The 27,319-nt window shown below is 45.4% G+C and overlaps 1 protein-coding gene across 4 annotated transcripts in view; it reads left to right on the forward strand.

Moving 5' to 3' along the window:
• Nnf1a overlaps positions 1-27,319 on the forward strand; it is a 260,842-nt gene that overhangs the window by 36,813 nt on the left and 196,710 nt on the right. For all 4 annotated transcript variants that reach the window (XM_067773513.1, XM_067773511.1, XM_067773512.1 and 1 more), the window contains exons 2-3: positions 6,368-6,583; positions 6,652-6,766. In XM_067773513.1, the coding sequence (XP_067629614.1) occupies positions 6,368-6,583; positions 6,652-6,766 (331 nt within the window). The remainder of the gene's footprint in view (positions 1-6,367; positions 6,584-6,651; positions 6,767-27,319) is intronic.

Consider the following 27,319-nt stretch of genomic DNA (forward strand, 5'->3'; position numbering starts at 1 on the left):
TTAGCCTACAGTGACCTGTGAGTATACCTGTTAAAATCCTAAGGCTGCTTTTTGGGAGATTAATCATAGCCTTATATCGCTTTGAGTTGTACCCTCCTATTAGTGCCTTTGCCTGCCGAAGTCCTGGACTTTCACGCCAGTGTTGTTCTCTGAGGCACGCCTCCTTTTGTCTAAATTCCTCCCTTATTGTATGTGACCCTATTGGGACCATAGGCTCGGAACCTATTGGCTTTCCGGCCGCTGCCAACCTGGCAAGCTCGTCCGCTCGCTCGTTACCATCCACTCCTCTGTGTCCAGGTACCCATGCTAGACGGATGGTGTTATTAACTCCTAGACTGTTTAACCTCTCTACGCACTCAAGGACTGTTGATGATTTAATCTCAACTGAAGATAATGCCTTGAGTGCAGCTTGACTGTCGCTGAGTATAGCAATTTTCTCGTTGGTATATCCCCGCTGTAAAATTATCTCTGCACACCGGCTTATGGCGACAACTTCGGCTTGGAAGATGCTCGGATATTTTCCGAGTGGGTGGGCTATTTTGGTTCGGGGGCCGAAGATCCCCGCTCCTATGCCCTCCGGTGTCTTCGAGCCATTGGTGTACCATATTATAGTATGTTCCTGGTGAATCGCTTCAATCCTGGAAGTGTCCCACGTACATTTGTTCCCCAGCTCTATTTTGAAGCGCTTCTCAAACTTAATTATCTTCCTCGTATCATCTCTGGGAAGTTGGATAAGTGGAATCTGCTCCTGCAGCTTCGTCATGCTCCGTGACTGTATCACTTTGCCTCTTCCATATCCCTCTTTAGCTATGTTTACTAAAGTTCTTCTGGCTGCCTGCTCAATTATTATATGTAGAGGCGTTAACTCAAGCAGCACCTCTATTGCTGCCGTCGGGCATGTTCGCATAGCTCCCGTAATGCAGACACACGCTAAGCGTTGAAGCTTCGTGAGTGATTTTTGTACGGTCACCATGGTTGTCCTTGATGCCCACGCAACTGCTCCGTACACTATGATAGTGAGACCTACATCCATCTTAGGATCTTTGGGCTGCATCCCCAGGACCTTCCTGCAATACGTCTGCACTCCATTATTGCTCTTGTAGCCTTTGATATGGTATTGTCGACGTGTTTCCTCCATAAGAGCTTAGAGTCAAACGTGACTTCCAAGTATTTCACCTCAGTCGTGTACTCCATCTGTACTCCATCCATTGTGATTTGCCTAATCCCTTCCAGTTTTCTTTTCCTGGTAAATGGCACAATGGATGTCTTGTTAGGGTTGATACTTAGCCCTACCTCATTACACCATTCTTTCGTTAGCCTCAATGCCCTTAGCATTATGTCGCAAAGGGTGCTCTCAAATTTGCCCCTTACAATGATAACAATATCGTCCGCGTACCCCTGACATCGGATTGAGAGCCTCTGTAGAAGTTCATCTACTACCAGGCTCCACAGCAGGGGTGACAGGACGCCCCCTTGTGGACATCCTTTCGAGAATTCAGAGCCGTAACAAAATCCTCAAATCCCTTGCTGGCTGTACCTGGGGAAAAGATAAAGAAACGCTCATGACTACATACAAAGCAATTAGCCAGTCGATTACGTGCTACGCGTCACCCATATGGTCGCCAAGCCTAAAAATTACCCACTGGAAGAAGCTACAGGCCTGCCAAAATACTGCTCTCAGAATTGCCACGGGCTGTCTTCTTATGTCCCCAGAACACCATCTACATAATGAGGCGAGAATACTCCCCATCAGGGAAAGAAACGAGATGCTGACCAAACAGTTCCTGTTGAATACCCAGAAACCTGGGCATCCCAACAGACATCTGATTGACGAGCCAGCACCGCCTAGGGGCTTAAGGAGTCATCTCCGTAAGCGTTTTGAGGAAATACGGCATCTGAGAACACAGCCGTATGAAGCGAAAAAACATAAGCAGGTCCTTGGTGAACTCCACAAACAGGCGTCGGACCTTTATGCCGGGAATTGCCCGGTGAACCCAGTACTCAAAGTAAAGTATCCAAAACTTGCGGAAGAGGAACGCATACTCCCCAGGGAAACGCGTGTTACTCTGGCTCAACTTCGTTCTGGATACTGTAACAGGTTAAACTCTTACCTATCCAGAATCAACCCCGACATACAAAATGTATGCCCCGCTTGCAATGTGTCCCCACATGACACCAACCATCTCTTTAATTGTAATGTGGAACCAACGCCTCTAACACCCCTTTCCCTATGGTCCACCCCTGTTGAAACAGCAAGTTTCCTTGGACTCCCGTTAGAGGATATTGATGACAGTTTGTGATCGGTCGCGTCTGTTAGGTGGGGCGAAGCACTGCTACAACAACAACAACAACATCCTTTCGTTGTTTTGATCTCTACTGTACCGTCCCCACTTGAGGTTTCGGCAGTCCTCGTACGCAATAAGGCGTTTATCCACATACGGATTGGACGTTGTATCTCTCTTCTTTCGAGTGCTCGATTCACACTTTCGTGTGTCGTGTTGTCGAAAGCCCCTCTATGTCCAAAAATGCGCATAGCGTTATCTCCCCGCACTCGAACGCACTTTGGATTTCTGTGGACAGTTGATACAATGCAGTTTCTGTTGACCTGCCTGTCCTATATGCATGCTGATCTCGATGTAGTGGCATTCTATCGAGAGCCTTTGATCTAATCTCGTGGTCTACAATTTTCTCCATTGCTTTCAGAGCAAAGGATGTCAGGCTTATAGGCCTAAAGGACTTTGGGCTAGAGTAGTCCTTTTTTGCCACTTTAGGTATAAAGACCACTTTTGCTCTTCTCCACACTGTTGGGATGTCTGCTAGTGCGAGGCTATCCCTCTAATCCTGGCCAGGTGTGGGATCAATTCCTCTCCCTGCTGCAGAAAGGCTGGATATATGCCATCCACTCCCGGAGATTTGTAGCTCTGGAAAGACCTTACTGCCCACTTAACTGTACTGTCACTGAAGAGTCCTTTGGCGAGGTTCCAATCTGTGGGTGTCGGTCCTACCTCTCGAACCTCCTCCGGCGAGGTTTCCGAGGATGCGTCCGGGAAGTGCGCTGCAAGCAGGGCATTTGCTCTTTCATCCTCTGTCCTTGTATAGGTTTCATCGATAATCGCGTCTCCCTTTGGTCCTTGGCTAGGGCTTTATGAAGCCTTGCTGCCTCTGGAACTTCTGTTATACCCTCGCAAAATTTCCTGAAGCTCTCTCTTTTAGCTTTCCTAACCTCTTTGTTATATGTTGTTAAATTTGCTGTGTATTGCTCCCAGTTTCCCGTGCATCTCGCTTGTTTGAAAAGTTTGCGCACGGTTTTCCTCGTTTCCGAGAGCTTCCTCGACCACCAGGGGGTTTTACTTCCTGGGCCCTTTGATTCACGACAGCTAGAGTTATACGCTTCAATAATCACACTGTTGAATTTGTTAACCCTGGTCTCTAATTCCATATAACTTGTTCCTATTCTCTATAGTAGCAAGATTTTCCTGTATTGTATTTCTGAACATATGCCAGTTTGTGTTCCTGGGATTTCGCTTTGGTGGTCCTTCTAGAGGTATAGCACCTATGACAAACTGGATAATAAGATGGTCCGACATGGAGGGTTCAGAGGAAACCCCCCATCCAGAGACTAGCTCATCAGCCAGATCGTTACCCAGGGTTATATCCAGGACTTCCTCCCTAGACCTAGTGATGAAGGTTGGTGAATTCCCAACGTCGTTACCGCCGCTTTTAGCATTTAACCTCATTTCTTTTCCTTCACGTTGTTTTTGTTGTTGGTTTTTGTTGTTCATGTTTGTATTCATCATCTTTTTCGTACGATCACATGCTTGACTTGGCAAGCGTAGTGATCTATTTTAATATATAGGGGAACTCGGTTCGTCCACCGCGGCAGAGCCCCTTGACGCGATAAGGCCATAGTTACTCCCCAAGGCGGCCCGGTGTCAGGGAGGCGCCGTTATAATACAGCCGGTGTTGTAAACCTCCAGGCTGCAAACCAGTCCAATGGGCACGGTGTCGCATAACACCCTGGATTAGGAGGTGACAGTTCCTGGTTACCGCTCGCATGCGCGACGAATAAGCCGGATGTTAGCAGCCAGGCCACCCCTATCCGGCAGGCTCGCAACCACTTACGATCGGCGTAAGCCCCTGCACCACTACAAGGTGCCTGTCCTCGCAGAGGGCTCACGATTGATATATCTGGCCAACTGTGACAGCTTCCTAGCATACGAATGGGGCGCTTATTGTGCAGAACGTCGTTTCTTCTATTTGATCCGCCAACATCTCACCCCTGCTATCCGCCTGCAAGTTTGAATGCTATAGATGTTGTTGTTGTTATTGTAGCAATGCTTCGCCCCATCCAATAGGTGCGACCGATCACAAATTGTCATCAATATCCTCTAACGGGAGTCCAAGGAAACTTGCTGTTTCAACATGGGTGGACCATATTGAGAGGGGTGTTAGAGGTGTTGGTTCCACAATACAGTTAATAAGATGGTTGATGTCATGTGGGGACACATTACAAGCAGGACATATGTTTTGTATGTCGGGGTTGGTTCTGGATAGGGAAGAGTAACCAGTATCCAGATCGAAGTTGTGCTAGAGTGACTCGCATTTCCCTAGGGAGATCGCGTTCCACCTCCACTAGTTTTGGATATTGTTCTTTTAGTATAGGATTCACCGGGCAATTCCTGGCATAAAGGTCCGACGCCTGTTTGTGGAGTTCACTGAGGAGCTGAATGTCATAGATAGTGATGGTGGCAGGAGGGATGTAGATGTTGATGATTTGTAGGTTTACATCGTCTGACCGGACATATAATTCGTGACGTTCTAAGACATTGTACCTGCGGCCGATGTCGGGATCAAATATATGATATTGCACTGAGTGGTGTATGATAAACGCGAGACCGCCTCCATTTCCGCTGTCGCGATCTTTTCTGTGGACATTATACCCAGAACAGGTCTGCAGAGCAGATCTTGCTGTGAGTTTAGTCTCTGGAATCCAGCAATGCGGATGCGGTGCCGATTCATGAAATCGACTATCTCCGTGATCTTTCCAGTTAATCCATTACAGTTGAACTGTAAAATTCTGAAGTGCAACGGTGGAGACGTCGTCACTCTAGGAGTAAGTGACGGGTGACTACGCCTGAGCTGTGAAAGGCTAGGACGCAATTGCTGTTGTGGCCCTGGGACTGGGCGTGCATGGGTAAGCATTGGGGTACCCGATGTATTTGGGTTTGCGACCTGTCAACATGGCGCCATGAAGTCCGTCGTGGGGTTTCCGTCGCGAAGACCAGAACATCTAGGAAAGTGGCATCGTCCAAGGCAGGAGCTGCATTGGGCGGATGTCGCAAACATATATATTCTGTGCAGGCAAACGGTGCAAAAGGTGATAGGGACTGAGAGTCTGTTTCCCTGACCTACACGATTGCTGGCGGAAAAGAGGGGGGAACGTCGATGGGACTACGCTACCGACTGTCCTACACCCCAGGGTCTTGGGTGTGACGTTTGATCAGGATCTATAGTTTGGCGAGCATGCAGCCGCAATTATACCGAAAATCCAGAGCCGTAATAAAATCCTAAGGCGTAGACTGCGGGACGCCCTTGGGCGTGAACAGCAAGGAGCCGCAAAAGATTTATAAAAGTTACGAGGACGTCGGGTTTTGGGATCTAGCCCAGAACAACCTGTCCGATGCAACCATCCCTTGCACGTGACGCACTGACAAGAGTATGACCGTCCTAAAAAGATTCTTTTCCGGCAAACGCAGTAAAACCATTTCTCAGGACCGGGGTCAGGAGACGGACCCGGATTAGGTTGATACCCTCCCGGAGCAGGAGAGTGTGGCGCAGTCCCGCTGCAAGGAGCTGCTGAGAGGATGACAATTTGTTGGAGGGACACAACAAATTAAATGGGGTTACACTGAAATGACAGTCCTTGGTCGGGAAAAAATCCCGAGTCGCTCCGGTACATAGAACCGACTGCCTTGGGAAACGTTTGCTTTGTAAGTGGTAATGAGCGTTTCTTTATCTTTACCCCAAGTACAGCCGGCAAGAGATTTGAGAATTTTATTACGGCTCTGGATTTTCGGTACAATTGCGGCTGCATGCTAACCAAAATGTAGATTCTGATCAAACGTCACACCCATGATTTTTGGGTGTAAGACAGTCGGTAACGTAATGCCATCGACGTGGATGTCCAATATGTTCGACATTTGCCGTGTCCATGTTGTAAATAACGTCGCTGATGATTTGGTCGGGATTCGTGAGGCGTAAAGACAGGGAGATAGCTGTTTATTTTATTACAAAACTCATCCATGTAATCTCTTGTTGTTGTAGCACTGCTTCTATTTACTCTGTATTCTCTATTTACTCTCGATAGACCGTCACACTTAGATGAATTTGCGGATGTATTAAGGGAACGACATAAACATATCTTACAAGATCGAGATGAGTTAATCAAAGAAATGGGTGAAAAATTAGTTCGCAGTCTCTGCAATTCTTTGGATAAATTTTGGGAGGAGTACGATGTAGCAAATCAATTGGCAGCGCTGGAAAAGCTTAAAGAACAATATAAACAATATGAGGGAAATACTTGGTACTTAGCATAGCTATTAACTTCAAGAAAAATTAAGTAATGTTTCTAATTTTTGTGAAATATTTTAGGAATGTTTTACAAATGGATCCATTTCAGCGAACTTTGGCACTTAGAATGCATTACAAAGAAGCTAGAATAGAGTACTTAGAAAAACAATTAGCATTGCAAAATGAGCACCTTAAAGTAAGTATTGAAAAAGGCGCTGATTTTGTTAAGCCCCTTATTTTCAAATTTTCTAACTTATAGATATTTTAAAAGGTTAAACGAAATTATTTTCTTTAAGTTTAAGTCTAGATTTTAATAAGATCAATACACCAGATTCAGTATGTATGTATGTATGTCCTTTTTTCATCTATGTAAGTTGTATTGATGAAAAATGTACTTTAATAACTCACTGAATGTAGTCCCAGTAGAACATCCGCCTCTTCACAAGCTCACAAAAAACATTTTCAAACAGTTTGAGTAACTCCTAAACATGAGTCGATACATATCTAAGTAAAAACCAAGTAAGGAAGGCTAAGTTCTGGTGTAACCGAACATTACATACTCAGCTGAGAGCTTAGCTGCGATGGTTTCGTAGGGTTTCAGAGATGGTTTATAAGTGGTTTTTAATTCCATATCACATACGTTTGGGAAATATCGACCAAATTGTAGACCAAGGGTGACGTTTTTTGGAACGATTTTCCTTCATCCTTTGCCAAATAAGGGAAAATCACCATGTAGGAAAATGAACCTAGGGTAACCCTGGAATGTTCTTCTTCTTTATGGTGCCTTGGTCTGGTGGCCTGCACTAGCTAAAACTACCTATCTTAAGACGCTTCAAAAGGTGCAACGGAGTTCGGAGCTCTGCATCACCGGGGCTCTCGGCTCCACTCCTTCTGAAGCACTCAACACAATGCTATACCTTCCACCTCTTGACCTGGTGGCGAAGGAAATAGCGGTCATCGCCGCTCTACGCATAAGGGAAACAGGTCTCTGGTCAAATGGATCTAGTGGACACGCGACAATCCTGGGCACGAGCGCCCCAGTCCCAATACCGGTGCGCACTGACTACTGCACGCCAAATAACGTCTTCGTTAAAAATTTAGTATATATATACCATCGCGACAGGACTGGAATACCAGGCAACATACGGTACCGGGTGCCATCAACATATTCACGGATGGTTCTAATCTTGACGGGAAGGTGGGAGCAGCCCTTTTTTCGCCGGATCTGGGTCTAGAGGTCTTTTTTCGCCTACCAGATCACTGTAGTGTTTACCAATCGGAAATGCTGGCAATACACAGGGCTGTGAACCATCTCGGGTCTATGCCTAAGGATGGTAAACGGGTGTTTATTTTCTCTGACAGCCAGGACGCATTAAAGGCCCTGGACTCATTCGTCGACAACGCAAAGTCGGTCACTGAATGCCGCAGATCTCTTAACGAGATGGCTCAGCACTTCAGTATCAGCCTTATATGGGTACCTGGGCACAGGGATAGGCAACTGCAGAGCAAACGAGCTGGCCAGAAGAGGCACCACCGACCATATCCTTCCGGGAAATGATTCGGTAGGTATACCCATGGCCACTTTCAGGCTTCGTGTGAACACAAGCTCTATAAGAATTGCAAATGGACTATGGTCAGCCATATTTTCGTGTGAGACATCCAGGCAAACCTGGCCCTCATATGACAAGGGGCGCACAGAAGCGCTTCTGACTTTAAACAAATCAGCTCTATCGTCCCTGATAAGGGTTCTAACAGGGCATTGCTTAATAGGCACGCACGGTGCTAGAATGGGTGTAGCGACCTTCGACTATTGTCGCAGCTGCAGATGTACAGAAGAGGAAGAGAGCGCCCAGCACCTTCTCTGTACTGTCACTGTCCAGCGCTTAGTAGGCGTAGGATGGCTATCCTCGGTAAACCTTTTCTACATGACCTCGCTGAGGTCTCTTGCTATGAAGTAAAGGCTCTGGCAAAATTTATAATTTCTACGAGGTGGTTTGACCCGCTTTAGGCAGGGTAGGGGTCCTTTTTTGAGACCGTACAGGGTATTACAATGGTCCCATTGGTGGCCTAAGTAGTGAGCTTGTTACCATAGTGTTCAGCTCAGCCCTTGCAACCTAACCTAACCTAACCCTGGAATGTGTTTTTATGACATGGGTATCAAATGAAAGGTATTAAAGAGTATTTTAAAAGGGAGTTGGCCATAGTTCTATAGGTGGACGCCTTTTCGTGGTATCGCCATAAAGGTGGCCCAGGGGTGACTCTGTTGTGGTTGTAGCAGTGCTTCGCCCCATCCAATAGGTACGACCGATAACAAATTGTCATCAATATCCTCTGACGGGAGTCCAAGGAAACTTGCTTTAAACCGCAATTTATCTGGGTGCTAATGGCAATTTGTCCGTTATCGAAAGGTCACTAGACCTCAAGGAATACATATCGGTTGCATTTCTAGATATAGCGGGTGCCTTCAATCACGTTCTCCCGGAGGCCATCACCTCGGCGCTGACCGATCTGGGGGTCGACGCGTGCCTGGTGGAGTTTATATACAATCTGCTTACGCGCAGGCAGATTAAAACTGAGCTAGGTGGATGCGTGATCCGCAGGCCAGTCGGCAGAGGCACTCCGCAGGGAGGCGTTCTCTCTCCGCTACTTTGGGTGGTTACCGTCAACCAACTACTACGCCTCATGGAATCAGAAGGTCACCAAATTATCGCGTATGCAGATGACATCTGCGTAACCATGGGGGGGAAATTTCCGCAAACTCTTTGCAACCTAATGGAAGGGGCACTATCCAAAATTTCGCACTGGGCCACAGCCACAGGTTTGGAAGTCAGCCCGGATAAAACCGAGCTTGTCCTCTTCGCGAGGAGGTACAAAGTACCAAATCTAACACCGGCAAGAATTGGGGGTACGTTTTTAGCGTTTAGCGATCAAGTCAATTATTTGGGAGTAATTCTGGATAGGAAGCTGTTATGGAGCGATCCAAGAAGGCAGCAGCAGCGCTGTTCACCTGTAAGAGGGCATTTGGCACCTCCTGGGGATTCTCCCCTAAGGTGGCCTACTGGATTTACACAGCCATTGTGCGCCCGATTCTTCTTTATGGTACCTTGGTCTGGTGGCCTGCACTAGCTAAAACTACCTATCTTAAAATGCTTCAAAAGGTGCAACGGAGTTCGGAGCTCTGCATCACCGGGGCTCTTGGCTCCACTCCGTCTGAAGCACTCAACACAATGCTATACCTTCCAACTCTTGGCCTGGTGGCGAAGGAAATAGCGGTCATTGCCGCTCTACGCATAAGGGAAACAGGTCTCTGGTCAAATGGGTCTAGTGGACACGCAACAATCCTGGGCAAGAGCGCCCCAGTCCCAATACCGGTGCGCACTGACTACTGCACGCCAAAGAACGTCTTCGTTAAAAACTATAGTATATATATACCATCGCGACAAGACTCGAATACCAGACAACATACGGTACCGGGTGCCATAAACATATTCACGGATGGTTCTAAGCTTGACGGGAAGGTGGGAGCAGGCCTATTTTCCCCAGATCTGGGTCTAGAGGTCTCTTTTCGCCTACCAGATCACTGTAGTGTTTACCAAGCGGAAATGCTGGCAATAAACAGGGCTGTGAACCATCTCGGGTCTATGCCTAAGGATGATAAACGGGTGTTTATTTTCTCAGACAGCCAGGCCACATTAAAGGCAGTCATTCATTCGTCGACAACGCAAAATCGATCACTGAATGCCACAGACCTCTTAACGAGATGGCTCAGCACTTCAGTATCAGCCTTATATGGGTACCTGGGCACAGGGATAGGCAACTGCAGAGCAAACGAGCTGGTCAGAAGAGGCACCACCGACCATATCCTTCCGGGAAATGATTCGGTAGGTATACCCATGGCCACTTTCAGGCTTCGTGTGAACACAAGCTCTATAAGAATTGCAAATGGACTATGGTCAGCCATATTTTCGTGTGAGACATCCAGGCAAACCTGGCCCTCATATGACAAGGGGCGCACAGAAGCGCTTCTGACTTTAAACAAATCAGCTCTATCGTCCCTGATAAGGGTTCTAACAGGGCATTGCTTAATAGGCACGCACGGTGCTAGAATGGGTGTAGCGACCTTCGACTATTGTCGCAGCTGCAGATGTACAGAAGAGGAAGAGAGCGCCCAGCACCTTCTCTGTACTGTCACTGTCCAGCGCTTAGTAGGCGTAGGATGGCTATCCTCGGTAAACCTTTTCTACATGACCTCGCTGAGGTCTCTTGCTATGAAGTAAAGGCTCTGGCAAAATTTATAATTTCTACGAGGTGGTTTGACCCGCTTTAGGCAGGGTAGGGGTCCTTTTTTGAGACCGTACAGGGTATTACAATGGTCCCATTGGTGGCCTAAGTAGTGAGCTTGTTACCATAGTGTTCAGCTCAGCCCTTGCAACCTAACCTAACCTAACCCTGGAATGTGTTTTTATGACATGGGTATCAAATGAAAGGTATTAAAGAGTATTTTAAAAGGGAGTTGGCCATAGTTCTATAGGTGGACGCCTTTTCGTGGTATCGCCATAAAGGTGGCCCAGGGGTGACTCTGTTGTGGTTGTAGCAGTGCTTCGCCCCATCCAATAGGTACGACCGATAACAAATTGTCATCAATATCCTCTGACGGGAGTCCAAGGAAACTTGCTTTAAACCGCAATTTATCTGGGTGCTAATGGCAATTTGTCCGTTATCGAAAGGTCACTAGACCTCAAGGAATACATATCGGTTGCATTTCTAGATATAGCGGGTGCCTTCAATCACGTTCTCCCGGAGGCCATCACCTCGGCGCTGACCGATCTGGGGGTCGACGCGTGCCTGGTGGAGTTTATATACAATCTGCTTACGCGCAGGCAGATTAAAACTGAGCTAGGTGGATGCGTGATCCGCAGGCCAGTCGGCAGAGGCACTCCGCAGGGAGGCGTTCTCTCTCCGCTACTTTGGGTGGTTACCGTCAACCAACTACTACGCCTCATGGAATCAGAAGGTCACCAAATTATCGCGTATGCAGATGACATCTGCGTAACCATGGGGGGGAAATTTCCGCAAACTCTTTGCAACCTAATGGAAGGGGCACTATCCAAAATTTCGCACTGGGCCACAGCCACAGGTTTGGAAGTCAGCCCGGATAAAACCGAGCTTGTCCTCTTCGCGAGGAGGTACAAAGTACCAAATCTAACACCGGCAAGAATTGGGGGTACGTTTTTAGCGTTTAGCGATCAAGTCAATTATTTGGGAGTAATTCTGGATAGGAAGCTGTTATGGAGCGATCCAAGAAGGCAGCAGCAGCGCTGTTCACCTGTAAGAGGGCATTTGGCACCTCCTGGGGATTCTCCCCTAAGGTGGCCTACTGGATTTACACAGCCATTGTGCGCCCGATTCTTCTTTATGGTACCTTGGTCTGGTGGCCTGCACTAGCTAAAACTACCTATCTTAAAATGCTTCAAAAGGTGCAACGGAGTTCGGAGCTCTGCATCACCGGGGCTCTTGGCTCCACTCCGTCTGAAGCACTCAACACAATGCTATACCTTCCAACTCTTGGCCTGGTGGCGAAGGAAATAGCGGTCATTGCCGCTCTACGCATAAGGGAAACAGGTCTCTGGTCAAATGGGTCTAGTGGACACGCAACAATCCTGGGCAAGAGCGCCCCAGTCCCAATACCGGTGCGCACTGACTACTGCACGCCAAAGAACGTCTTCGTTAAAAACTATAGTATATATATACCATCGCGACAAGACTCGAATACCAGACAACATACGGTACCGGGTGCCATAAACATATTCACGGATGGTTCTAAGCTTGACGGGAAGGTGGGAGCAGGCCTATTTTCCCCAGATCTGGGTCTAGAGGTCTCTTTTCGCCTACCAGATCACTGTAGTGTTTACCAAGCGGAAATGCTGGCAATAAACAGGGCTGTGAACCATCTCGGGTCTATGCCTAAGGATGATAAACGGGTGTTTATTTTCTCAGACAGCCAGGCCACATTAAAGGCAGTCATTCATTCGTCGACAACGCAAAATCGATCACTGAATGCCACAGACCTCTTAACGAGATGGCTCAGCACTTCAGTATCAGCCTTATATGGGTACCTGGGCACAGGGATAGGCAACTGCAGAGCAAACGAGCTGGTCAGAAGAGGCACCACCGACCATATCCTTCCGGGAAATGATTCGGTATGTATACCCATGGCCACTTTCAGGCTTCGTGTGAACACAAGCTCTATAAGAATTGCAAATGGACTATGGTCAGCCATATCATCGTGTGAGACATCCAGGCTAACCTGTCCCTCATATGACAAGGGGCGCACAGGAGCGCTTCTGATTTTAAACAAATCAGTTCTATCGTCCCTAATAAGGGTTCTAACAGGGCATTGTTTAATAGGCACGCATGGTGTTGGAATGGGGCCAACGACCTTCGACTATTGTCGCAGCTGCAGATGTACAGAAGGGTAGGAAAGTGCCCAGCACCTTCTTCTGTCTCCTTGGTAAACCTTTTCTACATGACCTTGCTGAGGTCTCTAGCTATGAAGTAAAGGATCTAGCAAAATATATAATTTCCACGAAGTGGTTTGACCCGTTTTAGGCTGGGTAGGGGTCCTCTTTGAGACCGTATAAGGTATTACAATGGGCTCATTGGTGGCCTAAGTAGTGAGCTGTTACCATAGTGTCCAGCTCAACCCTTGCAGCGTGGTGGTGGTGCTATGGAGTTTACACTGGGTTGGTCCCCATACAAAAAAAAAAAGAGTTGCTAATGTTCGCCCCTAAATTTGAAGATTATGTTGAGAGGGTTTCGGAAAAATTTTTTTAATTTTTTTGATCCTTCGAAATACAGCCGTAAAGGTTTTTTCGTTGTAACTTGGTTATTTGAAGCCCGATTTTTAAAATTGATATGTCATTATTTTGGCCTTGAGAAGCTTCACATTTCCGTTTAATGTCCTTTTAAGCTATGAAGTCGTTTTCACATGATTAGGTCAGCTAACAAAATTTTTATTGTAACTGTTATTTTACCTGATTATTATTATACTTAGACCTGAAACTTGTGATATTTTTGGAGGAAAAATTGCAGGGTTTGCATTGAAAAGTTAATAAAGATATTCCAAATATCATGATTAGGGGAAGCCAAAGTAAATAAGTGAGTCAAACCTGTTGTTTCGTATTTATAATAATAACGCTATGCGACAAAATCAACTGTTTTTCTGGGTATTGGACAAAACCCACTTTTTTGTAGAGATTGAGGCTTAAGTAAACAAAGTACTATATCCGTTTTTCGAACTTAGCCTCCAAAAAATAGATATCGGCTTACGAAGTTCGAATTTCTATATTTCGGAATTTTATTTTTTTTGTAAACGCGTTCAGCAAATTGAGTAAAAATGTGGGCGTGGTCCACTCTTTTCCCTTATTTGAAGGTCTGAATCCTTTTTTTGAGACATTTAGTATAACAGCTGTTATACGAGGTGAAAAGTCAAACTCTGACTTCTGAATACAGTCAGACACTGACTTCTGACTTTTCACCTTTACTTTTTCAATATGCTGAACGCGTGAACAAAAAAATAAAATTTCGAAATGTAGAATTTCGAAATTCGTAAGCCGATATCTATTTTTTGGAGGCTAAGTTCGAAAAACGGAGATAGTACTTTGTTTACTTAAGCCTCAATCTCTACAAAAAAGTGGGTTTTGTTCAATACCCAGAAAAACAGTTGATTTTGTTGCATAGCGTTATTATTATAAATACGAAACAACAGGTTTGACTCACTTATTTACTTTGACTTCCCCTATTCATGATATTTGGCATATCTTTATTAACTTTTCAATGCAAACCCTGCAATTTTTCCTCCAAAAATATCACGAGTTTCAGGTCTAAGTATAATAAGAATCAGGTAAAATATCAGTTACAATAAATATTGAAAGTGCTATAACTGTTCTTTCTTCAAAGCAACATTTTCTTGAATTTTTAAGTACTTTCGTTTGGTAAGGAAAAAATATACAGGGGGGGGGGGGGGGGGGGGGTAAAATTTTGTTAGCTGATCTAATCATGGGAAAACGACTTCATAGCTTGAAAGGACATTAGGCGGAAATGTGAAGATTTTCTAGGCGAAAATAATGACATATCAATTTTAAAAATCAGACGTCAAATAACCAACTTACAACGAAAAAACCTTTTCGGCTGTATTTCGAAGGATCAAAAAAAATTAAAAAAAAAATTTTCCGAAACCCCCTCAACTTAATCTTCAAATTTAGGGGCGGATATTAGCAACTTTTTTTTTCGACCCAGTCTAATGGAGTTTTCTGAAGCCTTGCTGATGACAGGCTAGGTGCAAATTTGCTTTGAAGTAGGGGAGCAAAATGGCTTCAAGCGTATGGGCTACTTGGAATGACGAATGTGGAAAGAGACAGGTTGAAGACATGCGCTAAATATTTGAAACCCTCTTTCCCTAGGCTTTTAAGCATCGGCATGGCTATGCCGTCTGGGCCCACTGCTTTGGATGGTTTAGCATGACATCCTCAACCTCTTTGGCGGTGATGGTAATTGGAGACGCGCTGAATTTATGCTTATGTGTGTGTCTGTTGGCCCTCCGTCTATCTTTGTCGACCGTAGAATGCATTATATATTGTCGGCAGAAAGCGCTCGCGCATTCTTTCGCATCCGACAGCACCTTATCGGCAAAGGCGTTGGACATTTTGTCATTTTGCTTAGACGGATTCGATAGGGACTTTACGGTGAACCGAAGCTTACCTACACCGGCAGAGAGGTTACAACCGCTTAGGTGCTCCTCCCATTTCGCCCGCTTGTGTTCATCCACAAGCAATCTGATGCGATGGTTTATATCCCTTATTTGGGGGTCGCCTGGATCAAGCTGTCTTATAAGGTCACGTTCTCTCGCTAAGTTTGCGGCCTCGCCGGGAAGTGGGTCGGATTTCGGAAATTCTTCCGGCGGGAATGAAACGTGCCGAGGCGGATTCAATGACCTTGCGGAAGGCACGCTCTCCTTGGCGGGCATCAGTCGGGATAGGGAGGGCAGCAAAGAGGTTGTCTGTATAAGATTTATATTCTTCCCACTTTCCTTTTTTGAAGTTAAGGAAAGTGCGTTTTTCGGTGACGATGAAGTCGGCGGTACCCTCGAGCGAAATAAGTATAGGCAGGTGGTCGGATGCCAATGTTACCATCGGCTGCCAGTTGACGCAGTTTACGAGTTCTGCGCTCACGATTGAGATATCTGGCGAACTGTGACAGCTTCCTACCATACGTGTGGGGGCGTCTCCGTTTATTGTGCAGAACGGGCGCTGATATTAGGGCGGTATCCACTGGGACAACAGGTGGCAGGAGGGATGCAGATGTTGATGATTTCTAGGTTTGCATCGCCTGACCGGACCGATAAGCCGATGTCGGGATCAAATAAATGATATTGCACAGAGTGGTGTATGATAAACGCGAGACCACCTCCATTTCCGCTCTCGCGATCTTTTCTGTGGACATTATTCCCAGAACAAGTCTGCAGAACAGATCTTGCTGTGAGTTAAGTCTCTTGAATCGCAGCAATGCGGATGTTGTGTCGCTTCATGAAATCGACTATCTCCGTGATCTTCCCAGTTAATCCATTACAGTTTAACCGCAGAATTCTGAAGTGCAACGGGGCAGACGTCGTCACTCTGGGAGTAAGTGACGGGTGACTACGCCTGGGTTGTGAAAGGCTAGGACACAACTGCTGTCGTGGCCCTGGGACTGGACGTCCTTGGGAAAGCATTAGGGTACCCGGTGTGTTTGGGTTTGCGGCCTGGTAGCATGGCGCTATGAAACCTGTCGGGGGCTGCCGTCGCGGAGACCAGAACATCTAGGAAAGTGGCACCGTCCAAGGCAGGAGCTGCATTGGGCGGATGTCGCAAACATATATATTCTGTGCTGGCAAACTGTGCAAAAGGAGGTAGGGACTAAGAGTCTGTTTCCATGACATACACGATTGCTGCCGGAAAAGAGGGGGGAGGAAGACGGTTGTAGGGAGTGGGAGCGGCCGCATGAGTTGGTGGTGCCGTGGGGCGCAAGCAGCAGTGGGTACTTATTGTGGCTTGCTGAGCGGCGGGCTGTTGTTGTTGTTGTAGCAGTGCTTCGCCCCACCTAACAGCCGCGACCGATCACAAATTGTCATCAATATCCTCTAACGGGAGTCCAAGGAAACTTGCTGTTTCAACAGGGGTGGACCATATGGAAAGGGGTGTTAGAGGCGTTGGTTCCACATTACAATTAAAGAGATGGTTGGTGTCATGTGGGGACACATTGCAAGCGGGGCATACATTTTGTATGTCGGGGTTGATTCTGGATAGGTAGAAGTATCCAGAACGAAGTTGAGCAAGAGTGACACGCGTTTTCCTGGAGAGTATGCGTTCCTCTTCCGCGAGTTTTGGATACTTTTCTTTGAGTACTGGATTCACCGGGCAATTCCCGGCATAAAGGTCCGACGCCTGTTTGTGGAGCTCACCAAGGACCTGCTTGTGTTTTTTCGCTTCATACGGCTGGGTTCTCAGGTGCCGTATTTCCTCAAAATGCTTACGGAGATGACTCCTTAAGCCCTTAGGCGGTGCTGGTTCATCAATCAGATGTCTGTTGGGATGCTCAGGTTTCTGGGTATTCAACAGGAACTGTTTGGTCAGCATCTCATTTCTCTCCCTGATGGGGAGTATTCTCGCCTCATTATGCAGATGGTGTTCTGGGGACATAAGAAGACAGCCCGTGGCAATTCTGAGAGCAGTATTTTGGCAGGCCTGTAGCTTCTTCCAGTGGGTAATTTTTAGGCTTGGCGACCATATGGGTGACGCGTAGCACGTAATCGGCTGGCTAATTGCTTTGTATGTAGTCATGAGCGTTTCTTTATCTTTTTCCCAGGTACTGCGAGCGAGGGATTTGGGTATTTTTTTACGGCTCTGAATTCTCGGAACAATTGCGGCTGCGTGCTCACCAAAACGTAGATTCTGATCAAACGTCACACTCAAGATTTTGGGGTGTAGGACAGTCGGTAGCGTAGTGCCATCGACGTGGATGTTCAAAATGGTCGACATTTGGGACGTCCATGTTGTAAATAAGGTCGCGGAAGATTTAGTCGGTTATAATGCCAAGTTTCGCGAGGCGAAAAAACTGGAGAGATCAGGGAGGTAGCCGTTTATTTTATTGCATAGCTCACCGATCTGTGGGCCTGGGCCTGTGGCCATTATTGTGCAGTTATAGGCGTAGGAAACGATTGTGACTCCTTCCGGTGGTGAAGGTAGCTTAGATATGTAGAAATTAAACAAAAGTGGGGATAGGACACCACCCTGTGGCACCCCTTGTTTAATTCTCCTTGGTTTTGATGTTACGTTTCTAAATTGCACCGATGCCTGCCGATCACCCAAATAATTTGCGGTCCACCTTTAAAAACATGGGGGAAAGGTAGACCCTTCCAGGTCTTGCAGTAACGAGCCATGGTTGACCGTATCAAAAGCTTTTGATAGGTCTAGCGCTACGAGTATTGTTCTATGGTGGGGGTTTTGATTTAAACCGCAATTTATCTGGGTGCTAATGGCATTTAACGCGGTGGTAGTGCTATGGAGTTTTCTGAAGCCATGCTGATGAGAGGCTAGCTGCAAATTTGCTAGGAAATAAGGGAGCAAAATGGCTTCAAGCGTCTTTGCTACTGGCGATAGGAGAGATATCGGACGATAAGACTCTCCTATGTTAGCTGGTTTACCAGGCTTTAGTAGCGGAACCACCTTCGCCATTTTCCATTTCTCGGCTATGACAAAGGTGGAAAGAGACAGGTTGAAGACATCCGCTAAATATTTGAAACCCTCTTTCCCTAGGCTTTTAAGCATCGGCATGGCTATGCCGTCTGGGCCCACTGCTTTGGATGGTTTAGCGCGACCAATGGCGTCCTCAACCTCTTTAGCGGTGATGGTGATTGGTGACGCGCTAAATTTGTGTTTATGTGCGTGTCTGTTGGCCCTCCGTCTATCTTTGGCGACCGTAGAATGCGTTATATATTGTCAGCAGAAAGCGCTCACGAATTTTTTCGCATCCGACAGCACTTTGTCGCCAAAGGCGATGGAAACTTTGTCTTTGTGCTTAGCCGGATTCGATAGGGACTTTACTGTGGACCAAAGTTTACCCACACCGGTAGAGAGGTTACAACCTCTTAGGTGCTCCTCCCGTTTTGCCCGCTTGTGCCCATCCACAAGCAATCTGATTCGTTGGTTTATATCCCTTATTTGGGGGTCGCCTGGATCAAGCTGTTTTATAAGGTCACGTTCTCTCGCTAAGTTTGCGGCCTCCGCCGGGAAGTGGGCCGGATTTCGGGAATCCTCTCGGCGGGATTGAAACGTGCCGAGGCGGATTCAATGACCTTGCGGAAGGCACGCTCCCCTCGGCGGGCATCAGTCGGGATAGGGAGGGCAGCAAAGAGGTTGTCTGTATAAGATTTATATTCTTCCCACTTTCCTTTTTTGAAGTTTATGAAAGTGCGTTTTTCGGTGACGATGAAGTCGGCGGTACGCTCGAGCGAAATAAGTATAAGCAGGTGGTCGGATGCCAATGTTACCATCGGCTGCCAGTTGACGCAGCTTACGAGTTCTGCACTCACGATTGAGATATCTGGCGAACTGTGACAGCTTCCTACCATACGTGTGGGGCGTCTCCGTTCATTGTGCAGAACGTCGTTTCTTCTATTTGATCCGCCAACATCTCACCCCTACTGTCCGCCCGCAAATTTGAATGCCATAGATCGTGATGGGCATTGAAATTGCCTAAGATAATGCGATTGTTGCCAGTGGGTAAGGCTCTGATATTAGGGCGGTATCCACTGGGGCAACAGGTGGCAGGAGGGATGTAGATGTTGATGATTTCTAGGTTTGCATCGCCTGACCGGACAGATAGGCCTTGACGTTCTAAGACATTGTCCCTGCGGTCGATGCCACGATCAAATATATAATATTGCACAGAGTGGTGTATGATAAACGCGAGGCCGCCTCCATTTCCGCTCTCGCGATCTTTTCTGGGGACATTATACCCAGAGCAGGTCTGCAATGCAGATCTTGCTGTGAGTTTAGTCTCTTGAATCGCAGCAATGCGGATGTTGTGCCGCTTCATGAAATCGACTATCTCCGTAATCTTCCCAGTTAGTCTATTACAGTTTACCTGCAGAATTCGGAAGTGCATAGGGGGAGACGTCGCCACTCTGGGGGTAAGTGACGGGTGACTACGCCTGGGTCGAGGAAGGCCAGGACGCAATTGCTGTTGTGGCCCTGGGACTGGGCGTCCTTGGGTAAGCATTGGGGTACCCGGATGATTTGGGTTTGCGACTTGGCAACATGGCGCCATGAAACCCGTCGGGGGGTTGCCGTCGCGGAGACCAGAACATCTAGGAAAGTGGCACCACCCAAGGCAGGAGCTGCATTGGGCGGATGTCGCAAACATATATATTCTGTGCTGGCAAACGGTGCAAAAGGAGGTAGGGACTAAGAGTCTGTTTCCATGACATACACGATTACTGCCGGAAAAGAGTGGGAGGAAGACGGTTGTAGGGAGTGGGAGCGACCGTATGAGTTGGTGGTGTCGTGGGGCGCGAGCAGCAGTGGGTACTTGTTGTGGCTTGCTGAGCGGCGGCTGTTGTTGTTGTTGTAGCAGTGCTTCGCCCCACCTAACAGCCGCGACCGATCACAAATTGTCATCAATATCCTCTAACGGGAGTCCAAGGAAACTTGCTGTTTCAACAGGGGTGGACCATAAGGAAAGGGGTGTTAGAGGCGTTGGTTCCACATTACAATTAAAGAGATGGTTGGTGTCATGTGGGGACACATTGCAAGCGGGGCATATATTTTGTATGTCGGGGTTGATTCTGGATAGGTAGAAGTATCCAGAACGAAGTTGAGCAAGAGTGACACGCGTTTTCCTGGAGAGTATGCGTTCCTCTTCCGCGAGTTTTGGATACTTTTCTTTGAGTACTGGATTCACCGGGCAATTCCCGGCATAAAGGTCCGACGCCTGTTTGTGGAGCTCACCAAGGACCTGCTTGTGTTTTTTCGCTTCATACGGCTGGGTTCTCAGGTGCCGTATTTCCTCAAAATGCTTACGGAGATGACTCCTTAAGCCCTTAGGCGGTGCTGGTTCATCAATCAGATGTCTGTTGGGATGCTCAGGTTTCTGGGTATTCAACAGGAACTGTTTGGTCAGCATCTCATTTCTCTCCCTGATGGGGAGTATTCTCGCCTCATTATGCAGATGGTGTTCTGGGGACATAAGAAGACAGCCCGTGGCAATTCTGAGAGCAGTATTTTGGCAGGCCTGTAGCTTCTTCCAGTGGGTAATTTTTAGGCTTGGCGACCATATGGGTGACGCGTAGCACGTAATCGGCTGGCTAATTGCTTTGTATGTAGTCATGAGCGTTTCTTTATCTTTTTCCCAGGTACTGCCAGCGAGGGATTTGAGTATTTTTTTACGGCTCTGAATTCTCGGAACAATTTCGGCTGCGTGCTCACCAAAATGTAGATCCTGATCAAACGTCACACTCAAGATTTTGGGGTGTAGGACAGTCGGTAGCGTAGTGCCATCGGCGTGGATGTTCAAAATGGTCGACATTTGGGACGTCCATGTTGTAAATAAGGTCGCGGAAGATTTAGTCGGTTATAATGCCAAGTTTCACGAGGCGAAAAAACTGGAGAGATCAGGGAGGTAGCCGTTTATTTTATTGCATAGCTCATCGATCTGTGGGCCTGGGCCTGTGGCCATTATTGTGCAGTCATAGGCGTAGGAAACGATTGTGACTCCTTCCGGTGGTGAAGGTAGCTTAGATATGTAGAAATTAAACAAAAGTGGGGATAGGACACCACCCTTTGGCACTCCTTGTTTAATTCTTCTTGGGTTTGATGTTTCGTTTCTGAATTGCACCGATTCCTGCCGACCACCCAGATAATTTGCGGTCCACCTTTTAAGACATGGGGGAAGGGTAGACCCTTCCAAGTCTTGCAGTAACGTGCCATGGTTGACCGTATCAAAAGCGTTTGATAGGTCTAGCGCTACGAGTACTGTTCTATGGTGGGGCTTCTGATTTAAACCACAATTTATCTGGGTGATAATGGCATTTAGCGCGGTGGTGGTGCTATGGAGTTTTCTAAAGCCATGCTGATGACAGGCTAGCTGCAAGTTTGCTTTGAAATAGGGGAGCAAAATGGCTTCAAGCGTCTTGGCTACTGGCGATAGGAGAGATATCGGGCGATATGACTCTCCTAGGTTAACTGGTTTCCCAGGCTTTAGTAGCGGGACCACCTTGGCCATTTTCCATTTTTCGGGTATGACAAAGGTGGAAAGAGACAGGTTGAAGACATGTGCTAAATATTTGAAACCCTCTGTTCCTAGGCTTTTAAGCATCGGCATGGCCATGCCGTCTGGGCCAACTGCTTTGGATGGTTTAGCATGGCCGATGGCATCCTCAACCTCTTTGGCGGTGATGGTAATTGATGACGCGCTGAAATTATGTATACGTGCGTGTCTGTTAGCCCTCCGTCTATTTTTGTCGACCGTAGAATGCATTATGTATTGTCGGCAGAAAGCGCTCGCGCATTTTTTCGCATCCGACAGCACTTCGTCGCCAAAGGCGATGGAAACTTTGTCATTGTGCCTAGACGGATTCGATAGGGACTTTACAGCGGACCAAAGTTTACCCACACCGGCAGAGAGGTTACAACCGCTCAGGTGCTCCTCCCATTTCGCCCGCTTGTGTTCATCCACAAGCAAACTGATGCGTTGGTTTATATACCTTATTTGGGGGTCGTCGGGATCGAGCTGTCTTATAAGGTCACGTTCTCTCGCTAAACTTGCGGCCTCTGCCGGGAAGTTGGCCGAATTTCGGGAATTCTACCGGCGGGAATGAAACGAGCCGAGGCGAATTCAAAGACCTTGCGGAAAGCACGCTCACCTTGGCGGGCATCAGTTGGGATAGGGAGGGCAGCAAAGCGGTTGTCTGTAAAGGATTTGTATTCGTCCCACTTTCATTTTTTAAAGTTAGCTTACGAGTTCTGCACTCACGATTGAAATATCCTGCGAACTGTGACAGCTTCCTACCATACGTGTGGGGGCGTCTCCGTTTATTGTGCCGAACGTCGTTTCTTCTCTTTGATCCGCTAACATCTCACCCTACTGTCAACCCGCAAGTTTGAATGCCATAGATCGTGATGGGCATTGAAATCGCCTGAGATAATGCGATTGTTTCAAGTGAGTACGCCACTGATAACCTCTCGGGTGCTAGTGGAATTAGTAGGGTATAATTTAACGAATTTGGCGAATGCGTGAACGATTACTAAAATGTGTTTTCGCTTTGATCTTAGCGATGGTAGCGGCCCAAAGAGGTCAATGTGGATAGTGTCAAATGGTAACGGCACTTTCGGGATTGGGTATAAGTTTTTTTCTCTTGCTTGGGGAGGGCTGGCATACATAGTACGTTTTAGACAATTCCTAACAAACCTTTTAACTTTCTTTTGCATCTCTGGGAACCAATAACAGAGGCTTAGCTTACTCAATGTTTTATCCTGTCAGTCGATGGCCTAACCTCTCGTGTATTGACTGAATAACGTTAAATTCCATTTCGTCAGGGACATATAACGCGTTTTTGCCATCGGATTTCTTTTTATAGACTAGCCCATCAGTTAGATCAAATTCAGTCAATTCCTCATTGACAAGTGGATCCCGTAGCTTCTTGATATTTTGATCACGTTCTTGAGCAACTTGAAGTGAAATTCAATATCGTTGGCGTCTATAACTGAAGCAATCTGTCGTCTACTAAATGCATCGACATGACCCATGGAAGTACCTCGACGGTGTTGTATTTTATAGTTGAAGTTCTCTAACTCTAGAGCCCACCTAGCTATTCGGGAATTCAACTGTCTTCTATCAAGAGTCATAGTTAGAGAATTACAGTCTGTAACTATAGTAAAGGGTATTCCTTCCAAATAGGTCCGAAATCTTCTTAACGCATATATGATAGACAGAGTTTCTAACTCAAAGCTATGGTACTTCGATTCAGCATTTGAGGCAGTTTTAGAAAAATAGGAGATCGGATGAAATTTACCATCATCTTGGCGCTGTAATAGTACTGCTCCAAAACCGATACTACTGGCGTCACAGTGTAGCTCAATTTCTTTCCCTGGGCTGTAAATGGCTAAAACTGGACTTTTAATTAGTCGGGACTTTAAATCAGAAAAAGCGTCATGACATTTTTCGTCAAAATTAAATTGAGTATTTTTCTTTAATAAATATTGTAGCGGTTTAGCGAGTCGGGAAAATGATGGCATAAATCTACGGAAGTAAGAAAATAAACCTAGGCACGACTGTCATTGTTTTGGGTTCGGAGGGACTGGAAAATTCTTCATGCTTTTAATATGGGATTCATTAGGCACAATTCGCTCTAGTAAATAGTCGATTTCTTGGTAATGAATTTACATTTCTTTAAATTAAGCTTCAAATTGCGTAAAGTTATTCGCTCTAGTACTGACCTTAACAGAATCACATGATCTTCGAAATTCCCGCTAGCAATAATTAAATCGTCCATGTAAACACAAATTTTTCATTCATCTAACATATCCCGAAAAATGGTATTGATAAATCGTTGAAACACTGCTGGTGCATTCTTTAACCCAAATGGCATTTTTAAATACTCAAACTGTCCATTAGGAGTTACAAAGGCGGGGATTCAAGGGGTTGTGTAGCGCAATATATAGCTTCTCCAACCCAATTGTCAACCTCACCTTCGAGCGGCGAATCCCGTTTCACTAACAGACGAGGCTCTGGCGACCCCAAGCTCCTCATGGAACTTGGGGGTTTGGAGGGAAGGATGGCCTGAAGGTTTCATATTCATATTCATATTCATATTCATATTTATTGAGTCAATGGCAGAAACCTTACTGACTAGATTTACAAGTTTGCAAATTAACTTAAAACTAAGCAACTAAAATTAATTAATTCAAGGATGAGATAAATTTTCTCGATAGTAAGACTCAATCCGCAACTTAAACAAAGGCCTGGGCATTGCAAAGTCAAGATTTAGCATTCTGGAAATTTTATTACACTCTTCGAGACCTCTTGTGAGAGGGGCAAAGCTAAGGTAATTGGTTCTCAGAACTTCACCGTAGAATATATTATAAGAGCGTAGAGATCTACTAGGAACTAGAAAATTTAACTGCTCCAACAGAGCTGAGCAATCAATAGTACCAGAGATAATATCGTAAATAAACATTAAATGTTGTACTGAGCGTCTGACATGCAGTGGCATAACATTTATAAGCATGCACCTGTTTATATAAGGTGGTAGGGGATTAACAAAATGAAGGGGTAGGAGGGCGAATCGAATGAATTTACGTTGAACCCTTTCAATTCTAGCAGAGTAAGTGCTGTAAATGGGATTCCATATGATAGAGGCGTACTCTAATTTAGATCGCACTAATGAATTATACAATATACTCCTAGTGTATGGGTCCTTAAAATCCTTCGCATAACGCCGTAAAAACGCTAAATTAGCATACGCTTTTGGTATAAGATAGTTAACATGGTTAACGAAAGTGAACGAAGAGTCGAAAATGACACCAAGATCACGAAATTCTTTAACCGAGGCAAGATATGTATTAGCGATATAGTATGTTGACGTAAGCGCACTTGTAGTTCTAGAAAACGTTATATGCCAACATTTGCTACTGTTAAGTCTCAGATGATTATTAAAAGCCCACACATTAAGAGCAATCAAATCTCTCTGTAGGAGCAATGCATCAGATACAGTGGTGATACGCCTAAACAGTTTTAAATCATCAGCATAAAGTAAATAATTTGAATGCTTTAAATATAAGCCGACGTCATTAATGAAGATAACAAATAAGATTGGACCGGGAATACTACCTTGTGGCACCCCAGAGGTTGCCAAGAACTCATACGACCTCATATTCTCGATTTCAACAAATAAAATTCGGTTTGTCAGGTATGACTTTAACCATGACAGAAAAGCTGAATGGAAACCAATGTACTCAAGTTTCTGAAGAAGTATCTTGTGGGACACTGTATCAAACGCCTTAGAGAAATCTGTATATATAGTATCAACTTGATACCCATCCTTAAAAGCAGAAACACAGTATTGCGAAAAAACAGCTAAGTTTGTCACTGTTGAACGACACGCAACAAACCCATGCTGACATGGATCGATTATTCCTTTAATAGCAAAAGCCAACTTCTCCTTTACTACTTTCTCAAACAGTTTTGAATAGGTTGATAGTTTAGAGATTGGCCTGTAGTTTGCTACCTCGCTCTTATTTCCAGACTTGAAGATTGGAGTAATAGAAGCCAATTTCCATCGATCAATGAAAACGCCAGTGGACAATGACACATTAAAGATATGGCACAACGGCACGCATAGCGAACTGCTACATTTTTTAACCAAAAAAGAAGACAGCCCATCAATATCTTTTTTTAAAGAAGATTGTAGGGACGAGATGCCAATAATAATATCTGATTCCGATACCAATAATGAGCCAAAGTCCAAGGAATTAGCTGTATCAGAACCAACCCTAACATCAGAAATATTAGAGTCAACAACAAAATTGGATTTGAAAAAATCAGCAAAAAGGTTCACTGTTTCCACTAAACTGTTTGAACTAATGCCATTAAAATTGACAGAGGTTGGAATATTGGAGCAACCTTTTTTTGTACGGACAAAGTTCCAAAAGGCCTTGGGATTTTGCTTTAACTCTTCTTCGAAACGGGAGATGTATTTATTATATAAAAACTTATCAAGCACATTGAACTGCGTCATGTATAATAAATATCGATCTCTAAATGAAAAGTCGTTGGTTGCTTTGTACAACTTAAAATACTTATTTCTAAGATTTTTAAGCTTTTTTAACCTGGTATTGTACCAGGGTAATTTATGTATTTTGCTTCGAAGAAGGGGGAGATTTCTACTAAATATATCAGATAACTGCAGCAGAAAAATTTCAAAGCATTCAGAGGCATTTTTAGCAATGAAAATAGACTTCCAGTCAATTTCAGCAATACTCGAATTGAGTGCATCAAAATTTGGATCTTTGAAATTGTAGGAGGGAGTATTTTGAGTGGTATTGTTGTTAGGTACAAATTCAATGAATTTTAATAATAAAGATAAGGGTACGTGATGCATGTCCGATTTGCAGATAGGAAATTGACACTCAGATAAGTGAGAAATTAAATTTTCATCGACAAAAATAAGATCCAGTATGTTATTTAGCTGGTTCACAAATGAATTAATCTGAACAAAGTTGGCACTAAAAAGAGTATCTAAAAAATATATTTTATGTTGATGATTGACATTCATAGGTGTTAATAGATTGTCATTTAGCAATTTTGACCAAACAACCCTGTTCATATTAAAATCACCCAAAACGCAAAAATGACTGTTTACATTTTTTTCGTAAACTTCAAAAATATTATTCACATGCGCGCAGTACAGAGACTCATTACTACAAGGCGGAATATACGAAATACAAATAAACAGCTTTCCAAACAGCCCACAAATAGAGATACACATTTGGTCCAGTAGCTAGTCAGTATTGGGGAGCTGAACGAAAGAAGAAAGGAGGGTACGTCTTACGGCAATTCGTACCCCGCCACCTCTTTGGCATCCCGTTTTGATTGGATCCCTATCCTTACGATAGGTATGAAACAAAGTAGTATCAAAAAATTCTGCGTCAAAAAA

This window comes from Eurosta solidaginis, chromosome 3 (assembly GCF_040869045.1).
Source record: "Eurosta solidaginis isolate ZX-2024a chromosome 3, ASM4086904v1, whole genome shotgun sequence".
Lineage (NCBI taxonomy): Eukaryota > Metazoa > Arthropoda > Insecta > Diptera > Tephritidae > Eurosta > Eurosta solidaginis.